The 12,293-nt window shown below is 34.1% G+C and overlaps 1 protein-coding gene across 2 annotated transcripts in view; it reads left to right on the top strand.

Annotated features, from left to right (window-relative positions):
- LOC143232277 (uncharacterized) overlaps nt 1-12,293 on the top strand; it is a 181,025-nt gene that overhangs the window by 132,466 nt on the left and 36,266 nt on the right. The window contains exon 2 of one of the 2 annotated variants that reach the window (XM_076467473.1): nt 10,361-10,462. The exons of the other annotated variant lie outside the window; for it this stretch is intronic. Coding sequence (XP_076323588.1) covers nt 10,361-10,462 — 102 coding nt within the window. The remainder of the gene's footprint in view (nt 1-10,360; nt 10,463-12,293) is intronic. 2 annotated transcript variants of the gene reach the window in all.

Below are 12,293 nucleotides of genomic sequence, written 5' to 3'. Positions count from 1 at the left end.
CTTCACATGATAAATAATTTAGGTTTAAGCCTCTTATAGTAGCTTATGATAGCTTGCAGTCTAGTCTAATGAATTTTGAATGACTAAGAAAAGCTCAAATAATTTCATAATTGCCCATCAAGGTGTTGAGCAGTAAGCCTGCAGGCTTATTATGACACTAAAAACCGGGTTCTGATATCCATGGTGGGTAGAGCATAGGTATCCCATTGTATAGCTTTGTGGTTAACAAACAACCAATGTAGAGTAATTTCATTAATCATGTAGCACCACAGTTGGTAGTATTTATGAAGACATTTCCTTGAATGAGCCCAAAAATCTTGTACATACACTTTTAGAACCATAAGTATAGTAATGGGCAGTATGTATAGCTAATGCTTTTTTTTAATTTTACCATCATATTGCCTAAAAATTCATGGCTAAAGGTTAAATAATTCTCAGATCCTCTAATCAGTCTTGCAGTCTATTTTATGTGGCTTTCCTCCTGGGTGGAAACCTTCATCAGTTGTTTCAATTCTAAATATTTGTCTTGTTTCTGTTGCAAATCATTCTGATCAGACTTTTACACACCAGTAAGCTTTTTCTGGTTTATTAGCTTCTCTAAAACTTGGGGCATAAAAAAAAGGTTTGGCTTTTTCAACAGCACATCATACAATGATGTTTTTCAATCTGCAGTGTGTTTAACGACAATGTATGTTTAACAACAGTGTATGTTGATTTTATGCTTTATTTTATATCTTTGACATTCCTCTTTTAAGTTCATAATTACTTTTATTATTCGTTTTTGTTTATTTTATCAGTCATTAACAATTTTTTGGTCATGTTTTCTGTTTTATTCAGTTATTTTTTTTTGCATAATTTTTTCCTTTACAATTATACCTGCCATAAATTACTCCTAAAGTAATTTAAAAAGTAAAAAGTGGTAACTTATTATACACCTTACATAAATTAGATTGAATTATTAACTACAGAATGTCTTTAATTTTCACCTACACAATTTGATTACATCACCAAAATCAAAATTATTCTAAAGTTTTCATACTTTTGGTTTTAGTTTGAACTTCAGTGTGTGAACATTGAAAGAGGAATGTAATTCATGAAGTTGTGTTCAACTGACTGCTAAAACATCATCACATCAGCTACTTGACTCCAAGAAATATTCACAAAGAAGTTATTTTGATTCATGGTGATTAAAATACTCAAATCTGGATAACATTTAGCTATCTTTGTTGTTTATTATCAAATTATTTTTCTCTTTTCAAGCAGTTTTCCCACTTTCCAGAAAAAACCATACTTTAACACTTATAGCTAATAGCAGTTGGTCAAACTTGTATTAAGAACTGCAAAGGTTAATTACAAACCTTTAAATTGCAGGACAACTCTTAAAGCCTGGGAAAGAAAAATGCCTGGAACTTTGTCATAAGAGATCATTGTTTAAAAACATTGTTCTTATGTCTTTATACCTATAATGAGTATTTATAATCTTCTTGTGATTTTTGGTTAAATACAACATAGTAAATATGACTGTCATTTTATTGCACTTTAGGCTTTGGAAATAAGAATAATTGTTTTAATTTTCAAAACATTGGTGTTTTAAGAATTTGTGATAAGCATAATTCTTGTGATTTTCAGAAAAAAATAGTGGGAACAAATTGCTTTATGTACATTAAAAAATGTCTGCATTGTAACAATTTTCCAGTAGTCTGGACAGGGTGCTTGTAAGATTAAGTTTATACAAGTTCTTGAAAAAAGCACTATACACAAAATCATTCTTGCATGCTGTACAGATATCTAAAAGCATTGTATACAAAATAATTCTTGTGTGTTTGTTGTACAGACCATCAAACCTGTCCTTTGTTTTTGTCTTGTATATGTTGTAACTCATATGATTGATTGTTTGTGTTAGATTTTAGAGGAATATTTGCATGTAAATCTTAATTTTTTTAGATCTGTTTAGCAGTGCTCATATGAATATACTTTTGCTCTTGTTTTTGCAGTATCCAATGGGCTTGTGCTATGTTGAAATAAGTTGTGCATGAGAGGATACTTAGAATTTACCATTAATGCATATTTTGGGAAATAATGGAAGAACTGTTTTTCTTTAATATAACAATTTTATGATAAAATGCTTGTGAAAGCTAACAAACATTCAAGTGGATCGGTCCTGTGTGCTCAAAGGTTGCTAGTTTTACAAAGATTTTACAAAAACAAACTACCAGATGTAAAGAACAGCCCATAGAGGTATCAATAATAGTAACCTAGAAATATAAATCAGTATTTCAGAAAAATATAATTGCAGAGATACTTTGGACATCCAGTATCATAAAAGAAAGATGACACTAAATACTACAGGATGACAGAGACTGATGAAAATATATGTCATACCATCATCACTTTAATGATAATAAACAGCCTCCATGAAGTACCAAGTAGTAATTTAAGAATGAATAGTCTTCTTAAAAAGCATATACATAATACTGTAGCAATTAACAGTTATCTTCATTATAAAACACATGGTTCCATAACAAAAGGTAACTCAGTTATGCACTGTACATGTAACTTCATAACAACAAACAAACTTTAGTAGGCTACAGATATGAAATCATAACAGAAATGGTGAATTTAACATAATATTAGTTACATTATAATGGCAACAGCTTACTTCATTATACACAAAATGATGCTATAACAGTTCTTCCTAAAACAGCAACTCTTGATGTGAGAGGGCTTTCCAGTGATGTTTGTGTTTTAACAGTTTACTTTCTCTGAGATCTCACTATTCATTTGTGTGTTTGCCAGAGTGTCAGTTTGTGAAAGGAAGGAGAAGATCCTGGTGAGGCTTGGTTCATTGCAACATACAAATTTGGTTGTGAATCCTTGTAGATGGGAGGCCATGAGAAACTTTCCCAGTGAGTCAGCTAATCAGTTGTGACTACGGTCAACCAAATGCCATTGTTAGACGTCCTTAATTAGTGTTATGGACTTTACCGAGGCACCAGTACCAGACATATACATTGCCAAAGAAGACATGTCCTTGCAGTAGTATTCTCAGCTTTTAACAGTTTAACTTGTCCTCTTGTAGGGCTCCATGTTAGGAGAAGGTCAGTGATACCAGATTTTTATTTTTTCATAGATCAAAACTCAAAATAAATGCTCATATTGATCATAACATGAAGCAACCATGAACAGATTTGAAATTCACAAACCTTTATTAAAAATGTTTTAAGAGTAGCTTGTCAGTTCTGCAAAATAAGTAAGTACAAACTATAGTCTGAGTACTTCCAGGTTGAAACATCAGAACCTTGTGGTGAAACATTTCTTTTGAGGTTGAAGGCTATTAGGGGAATACCCATTGAGGTCACCCACTTGCAGTGCTTTGAATTCACCACAAGGATTTATACTTGAGAGGGCTTTTCTGCAAGTCCATTGGTTGGAGATTCTTGCTAGTCTCTTCAGTTGAGGACCAAAAGGACTAGTGAGTCAACAAGTATGCTTCTTTTGATTTTTATAACATCTGGCCCTATATTCTGAACTCTCCAATGTTTCCACTGTCAGTGGTTTGGACATTCTGAAATAACTTGCCATAATTTCTTAACCTTGTGATGACGAGAAGCCCACTTGAAGTACAAATGTATTCTCATGTGCTAATGTGAATATTAGCACTTTAATTAAAATAAAGTACATAACATTTTGACCAATTTAGGTTAGATTTTAATTAAAGTGCTGATACCCATACCAGCCATCTTGAGAATTTCGTAACTTGTGCTTGTTGTAGCAACACAGTTCATAGTAGCAGCATTTTTGGAACCACACTGTGTCACCTTATTCTATATGATGTGCAAAATGATTTGAAATAAAAGAAATACTAAATAATGTATTTTACTCTGAAATAAGGAAGATGGTGATACTTTTTTCAAAACAGAGCTATGCTACTTCATTTCAGTCAGTTGCTACAATTGGGGTGCAGAGATTTCTGTGTCAATCTGGTGAATAATTTCTTAACCATGTGAAGACTCTTTTGTCCTACAGGGATAGGTAAGTGAATAAATGTACACCCACTACATCCTGTCCCAGCCAGTACCACCAATCTGCAAAACAGGACCAGTTATTTCAGTCCTAGTATGCAAATGGGCTTATCATATCTCATTTAAATCTTTTGAAGACCTGCTCCTTTAGACCTGGAAAGAGTTCACAGAGGTCAGTGAATCGGCCACAAGAAAGGAGAAAACTGGTTGTGAGCCAAACAGAAAAGCACTGTATCTAATCTATTCCATCATATGTATGAAATTGGCAACACTGATATATTAGAACTATCAATGTTTTTGTTCTAACTTTGATATCATTAGGGTCTTGATCAAATAATACCATCCTGTGTGTATCACCATATAGGAGAAATGTCTCAAAATTGGGGTGGGGTGTGTTATACAAAAAGATTCAAGGGGGAGTAGCACTGCTAGATAATCAGAATAGCTTCCATGAACATACCACTCATTACACCTCTGAAGGCCATTGCATTTTGTGTTCCCATTGACCATACTATTACACTTCATTCTACTTAACTGTCAGAGCAGGGGTTTATGTGACAGATTTTGATTACCTTATCAAGCATTTTCCATCTCCCTTTATTGTTATGATACTTAAATGGATGCCCTCCACTGTGAAGTAATGGGAGAGTCAATCTGTGGAGCATTGTCTCTTGGATTCCAACTTTTAACTCTTCATTACAGTAGAATATACTTATTTTTGCAATGCAAATCAGACATTTACAGACAGTCTTTCCATTCACCCTGTTCTCTCTCTCTTCAGGAAGAATGATTGCATTCAATTCTATCTGACTTGAGTAGCATGGTGTGGGAGCTAGATAAAGCAAAATGTCCTTTGTTCACTTTTTTCACAGGGTTTCCTGCAGTTATTAACCCACAGTGTGTTAATGACTGGGGGAGGCAGTAACTGATCATATTGCCTAGATAGCTGTCCTTGACATCTCTAAAATATCAATGCATTTCTACAGTATCCTGTGGGCCAACATTACCCTTCCTTTTTTTTTGGCGATTCACTTTGGTTGAATTGAAACTTATTGTACATCAGCAATACATTAGATCTGATGGCATTCATTACAAGATGCTATGCTATCTTTCCAGCTTTTTTCTGTCTTACTTTAATTCTTTTTAACTTGATTTGATAGAAGGAGAGTTTTCTGATTTCTGACATTGAACTATTTTATTCTTTTCTAAGCCTAAGATGGACCCAAAGACACTTTAATTACAGACCTGTTGTTTTTATCTTTCTAAGCCTTTTGACAGGATGTTTAATGCTCACCTCATTTGATTTTTAGGAGTAATTAACCTCTTCTGTGACACAGTATAGTTTTTAAATATAAGAATCTGTTTTAGACTACTTGATTTGGTCATAAATGTCATTTAGATAAGCTTCTCTCAATAGTGAGCTTTTTTTTTCAAATATAATTTCTTTCTTGAGGAAGGTTATGACACCAGAAGAGGTTCATATGGGTTGCATGGTCATTTATCCATAGTATTCTACTTATGAAGTCATATCAGTTTTGTGTGGGATCAACACTCCTCTAATACTTTACACAAGAGCTCAGATTACTGTCTTTTTAGCATTAAGATCAATACCATCTGTAAAGACCTTCCTTGTTTATGGCTCTTAAATTGTCTGTGTTATCAAATATAAGTTCCATTGAGCTACAGGTCCTACTTGATCTTGGTAAATGTTGTGAGTGAACTGCTGCAAAGTATTTAAAACTGTTGTCACCAGTAATTAATGATGGCTGAAAAAAAGGAGTATTTTAGGACTTCTGTTTGACAATAACCAAATTTTAATTCCTCAAATAAAACAGTTTAAAGTGAACTGTACAAGGACACTGAATACTTTTCACTTCCTCTCTTTTAGCTGTTGAAGAATGGGTAGGTGTTTTTTGTGTTCAAGCTCTTTTGTGCCCTCATTCAATCGAATAATGACTATGGGTCTTTAGACTTTGCTCACCAGATGCTACATTGAAGATGCTGGCCCTGCACTATTATAAGGGGTCCACCACACTTTTTTCAACCCAGAGTTTGTACACAGTCCTATGACACCCTTTCTTCACCTCTGACATTTACAACATTTTTTTTTCTTGCAGAATCCATTAACTATCATGGTAACTCACCTGACTGTGTATTTTGAAGCTTGAGTAAGCTCTATTATTTATAAATAGATGGTGTGCTATCCTAATACATGGTCTTCCTATTCAAGTGAAGTTGAGTGGATAACTCTAACATTGCGTTTTACAATGCCTGGAAGTGTCAACTTCTCCTTAACCAACACACCCTTTGAGTAATCTTTTTATTCTCAGATGACCCTATGGACTCTTTCATAATTTACTGCAGGGTCAGCTCTCTGTAAAGTCTGTGCTCACTGCCGAGTTACGTGCACTTTAACTTGCCCTAGATTATTTCGAAGCTAAGTAGGACAGCAGTTGCACTATCTGTATTGACTTGCTTGGTTTTGAAGATTCTTGAATTGTTTAATGTCAAATTTCAAACATTTATCTTGTATATACAGAAACGATAGATACGTTTTACTATAATCTATCACTGTTTTAGTGTTTATGTATTTCTGGTCATCTGGGATCTGAAAGAAAGATATCACAAATCGTTTTCCTCTGGAAACGTAACATTTGCATATTTAACATTTCAAATCTATTTTAAGACAAGGGTTCGTGCCAGTTAGGGGATAGGCGGTCAGCACCACGTGAGCAAGTCTTTTCAGATGAAAGCTACTATTGCTAATTAACAATCAAGTTTTCATAGACATTGGAGGGAAGTATTTGACCTTACAAGACTACTTTGGACACAGTATATATATTGTTTTTTTCTTACAAGCGAATGATTCGCCGTATCTTACTTTCTTGTTGCTATTACTACATTTAGTCGTTGCAAACGAACTTTGGAGGTTTTAGTTTAGAGAGAGAGAAGTCTGAAGAATTCTTTCCCCAACAGGGGTGGTCAGGAACATTTTGGTTTCTCTTCGTTCCCTCACATGAAAGATTATTTAATTTTACTTGGAAATTTTCTTGTATTTTACTTGTTTAAGGTGGTGAAGTGCGATGGGGCAATATAAAATTGACGGATGAGAAAGGGGAGAGCGAGACAAAGGCGGCACCGGAGAAGTGAGCCAGGCTGGAACCCGACGTCCGAGAAGCCGATGAGATATCAACATAAACATAATACGACCCGATTCAGGGCTGGGCAAGAATATTGCCTTGGCTTGGGATCTAAAGATCCAGTGCCTGAGATTTAGATGTGGGGGGAAACGGGAGTGCCCCGAGAAAACCCACTTTCACAGGACAGGCGCCGAACGCTTTACCTGTCCTGTGCACGGATCTGAAAGGAAATACATGTAAATGTAAACATGTATTCACCTTATCTGTGATTATGTATTTTGTTGAATGATTTGTGATTGTTGAAATATGTTATATGGTGAAATGTATTTTGTAGGTGCACTGGATAATTTACATAGTGATGCAGTTAGTTGATTTCTATGTTTTGTATGATATTTCTGTGAGCCTGTTTCTAAGGGTGGGTAGGTTGCTGATTTTGTGTACATAGTTTATAGGTGTGTACGATGGTAGTCAGTTAGCTGCTCTTAATGTTTTATTTTGTTATATTTGGATTTTCTGTAGTGTGTTGTTAGACGTTGTATGTGATATGACATCCATATTCTATTAACGGACTGATGTAAGCCTTGTATATTTGGATGATGGTCTCTGGTGAGCAGTTTGAGTGTTTGTTAGCTGTGGTCATTAAATGTGAAATGCGTTTTTTAGTGGATAAGTGTATGTTGTTAACACATTTTTGCCATGTTAATCTTGAGTCGAAAGTGATGCCAAGGAATGTGATGTGCTTGCTCATGTTGATAGGCGTATTGCCGAGTGAGATGTTTACTTTATCTGAGTAAATGTTTACTGAGTTTTTCTATGCTTTTTTAATTTCCTATAAAAAGTGACTGCTTGCATTTTTGTTGGATTTAAAACCACCTGTTGCTCCAGCTTGAGACAGTATTTAGTCTTTCCTGAACGCGAGACATGGTCATTAGTTGGTTTCTAGATAGCAATGTCGTATTGTGAATTGTAAGTGTACGTTAGACTAGGAAAAGGTATATCACTAATAAAATTAATGTGAATGGCGAGAGAACAGATCCCTGGGGCACTCCTGAAGTTATTTTGAAAGATTTTGATAAAGTTTTGTTGACTCTTACTTTGTTACTTTCATAATGACTCTTACTTGGGCTGTTCTGTGTGTTAGGAAGTTTGATATCCATTCAGTCGTCATAATTTTCGACAAGTTTTAACTTCTGGTACTCCAGTTACATTAGATGGTGTACCAACATCGACCACTGTTGTTTTAGTTACTTAAAGGCCTTTTTAAGTATTTTCCATTATTTAAAAATTCTTGCTTTATATACTGTGTTTTTGTTTTATATATATGTTTGCCTCTTTTAATTCATAACAAAAATGTTTACTGATAACTTCGATCTTTTTCGTCATAAAAGTTTAACCGTCCAAAATAATGCACATATAACAATAGACGACCTGTTTGAACACAATTCTCGGTATCAAAATGACAAACAGGTTGTGGGTTAACTTTATTAACAGCCGTCTTTAGAATACATTTTTACCTCAAGTGGGTTTCTCGTCACCATTGACAAACAGGTTACTTCAACTTTGTGTACAAGTTACCATAGCAATGAACAAAGTACATTTAATACCTTTAAGATAGTCTACTTGAAAATACTGAAGTATACGTGATACCATAACGATAAACGGCTCACTTCCAAAATACTGAAATACACGCGACTTCATGATGACAACAAACACACTTCAAAATACTGAAATGCATGTGACACTTACAACAATAACAGCAACTTAATGAGAAATGTTACATTAATACCGGTGACAGAAGTTGTGTCAAACTGAACACCTTTGAGGTCCTGGAAGCTCCATGGACACCAGCCTTTAGGTCATTTTCTTCCACCACCAATATCTCTTTGCAATATCTTTTTAGAGTTTTCGGTACATTATATTAATTTCTCTTGTAATCAGCAGAACCGTATTTTTCGGTAAATAAGGGCAGAATTTTTTCACGATTTACCCGAATCTCGACTTGTATTCTTTTGAAAATTTGAGTTAGAAACTGCTAATCTACTATCTACTTTGTTTGGCCTAACCAGTACTTTTGTATATGCACGTGCTTTTACCCTGTACTTTTGATGTATAAATCTGTCGTCTTTAATCCGAATAACTAAAAACGGTCTTACTTTACTCTTAGGTAAAGTTTTAGTAAAAATTTCAGATCGACAGCTTACCTGACATTTTGCCTAGACATGCGCAAAAATGTTGGTCAAAATAGAATGATTTTTTGGAATTACCTTGTATGTCTGCCATTGTTTAGACCAAATTTGATACCTAATTATAGGTTGTAGAGATTTATCAATGTACCAAATTTGAAAAAAAAAATTATAGAAATCAAGTATGTTTATCTGTCAAATGAAGTTCCATATTTTCGATGTAAAAAAAAAGAAAAAATTCAATCAGAATTGAACATTTAATATCTTGTATATAGTTTCATAGATTGCCTTGAAAATTGGTATGAGAAATAATGATCTAGTGCATGTGATAGTTTAGGTAATCATAGTCTGAGCTACAGAAAGTGGAAAATTGCTACACTGTTACTCCTATTAACATACTGTGTTTTGCAGGTCGTTTGTGTCTTGATCCTTGTCATAAGCTGCACTTCGACTTGTACGAATGTAGGTTGAAAAATGAAAAACACAACCCATTCGACTTGTATACCACATCAACTTATTCACCAAAAATTACTCTACGTTTTACGGACCTACAGTGCTAGAGTCCTGGGTTCGAGTCTCTGCTGAGGACAGAATGCGGAAAGTCAATTGTGTCCTTTGACTAAGAAATTAACAGTAGCATTATAGTAGTGATAGTTTTCCTGCCACAGCCAGTTGTACTATATTTTGTTTTAACACTTAGCGCACTGCTCCCCTTTTCCCAAATAGGTAAAGACTAATAATAACGTAAAACTGCATGTTTTGTATTATTAAATAAATAACGAACTGATCATCCATTTGATGTTGTGTGATAGTTGTTCACACTCACTTTTGATTTATATTCTAGCTTGATTCTGGCAATGGGTTTCTTCCTTTCCTTGAAGACATAACTTGTGGATAGGAAACTGTTCTAAAATAGTCAGTAATGCATTCAGAGTTAATAAAATATACCATGAAGTATTAATATAATAATGTTTTGGTATCTGTTATTTTTTTTATTCACTTTGCCCTGTAACAGCTTATTATCACTGGCCAGCGAGTTATCCCGTACATCTGGGCTTCAGTCCCCTCACTTCCGGCTATCTCCTTGTCCCTGGGACGAACCGCCAGTGGTCTTCAGGTATTACTTTTTTTTTAAGGTGTAATATATATATATATATACCGGTAAAATACTTGTATTGTGGTGTGCAGGAATAAAAGATATTCAGACGACAAATAAGTTTATTCAAATGACTGGAATAACTTTTTGAAACCTAAGGATTTTTAGTCGTTTTGCATCACATTTTTTTAAATTCAAGCTAAAGTAGTTTTAAAATTAGACAATTTTGTATGTAATTTGAATCTGTATTTTCACGGAATATTTACATTTAGGCCTAAACCAGTTGGGCCTACAAACAAGAACGAAGAATAAAATTTCTAAGTTGGTGTAATTTTTGACGTGATTTGGAAATCGAAGTGTTGATACTAAAATCTTCAAAGTTGCTTATAACATCTTGGTATGGAACAGGAATTCACGTAAAAATGCTTGCATAGTTAAATGTGGGGAAAAATCCATAAATATATATTTTTACTATATCTACTGTGTAGGAGTTTTTTTTAACCTGAAAATATATTATTTTGTTTTAGGATATTTAAACAGTCTTTATGCCACATAATCAAAAACATATTCATAAGTAAATATTATTAAATGATTCTTTAGAAATTTTATGACTGTCAGACAAAAATAAACGTATCTCCTCCTTTCGGGGCCTGACGTGGCCTGGTGGTTAAGTTGCTCAACTCGGAATTTGATGATCACGGGATCGAATCCTCGTTCCAGGAAATGTGTTCGTTCTTTTAGCCGTTAATGTGTGACGGCCATTCCCACTATTCGTTGGTAAAAGAGTAGCTCAACAGTTGGCGATGGGTAGTGATGATTAGCTGCCTTTTCTTTACTCTTACACTGCTAAGTTAGGAACGGCGATAACAGATAGCCCTTGTATAGCTTTGCACGAAACTGAAAATAAACCAAACTCCTTGTTACAAAATTTAAGATTGTCCCATTTAGTGAAAACACACAGTTACACATCTTTAATTTGTGTTTTATTTTATTTTAAATAAGCCCATTGTTTTTACAAATCTTCATTTGTTTGAAAAAATTTCTGGTAGTAAATTTTTACCTGTGCTTTTTCTCGTGCTCACAGTAAACTTCTGAGTGAAACTTTCAGTTATTTCTCACACACTTCTCGCAAGGGCGAAATATTGCGTAAATACAATTTTAAATGGGAATCTGCACCATATTGTTAAAATTTAGTGTTGAAGGATCCATGTAGATGTTTTGTGTGTGTATGTATATAGTTGTACGTAAAAACCAAATATTCCATTTGTGTCAGCAGTTCATTTGAGAATCATGAACTTAATAAAGTTTTAATAATTACTGTTCTCTCCTTTTCTTAATATACATATTTTCCAAATGTATCTGTTGAAAAAAAATACTCTCAGGTTTGTGACCCCTAGTCTTGATATTAAAACTAGACATGGCAGGTGTTAAAATAGGCCAACTTTGTCTCACGTACACGTTCTATATTTGCGTAAAATTTTCTCATTAACCGTTATGAAATTCATGTTAAGCCAGCGGTTGCTTTGAAGTAATTGCATAATTTTATTTAATGTTGGTCAGCAACGCATAACCTACTGAATTTGGTGTGGAATATGATTCGCGACTAAACCCTTTTAGCTTAATTTCCAAGAAGAACGTATTCCTAAAACGTGTGTATACACGCATTTTAATATAAGTGTAAAATCAAACTGTACAAAGTTTTATCAAAGTTAACAGTTCATAAGGAGAAAAGAATCACAAATATCAAAGTTGCAGTTTATAACGTTAAAATTATGGCTTTTATTCCTGCTGCAGATATGGCGCAGGTAGGTCATTTACGTTTCTGCACTTCACAACAAACAGTCTATATGAA

Source organism: Tachypleus tridentatus, chromosome 11 (genome assembly GCF_004210375.1).
Source record: "Tachypleus tridentatus isolate NWPU-2018 chromosome 11, ASM421037v1, whole genome shotgun sequence".
Lineage (NCBI taxonomy): Eukaryota > Metazoa > Arthropoda > Merostomata > Xiphosura > Limulidae > Tachypleus > Tachypleus tridentatus.
Note: the sequence above shows the minus strand (reverse complement) of the source record. Positions and strands in the feature narration are given on the sequence as shown.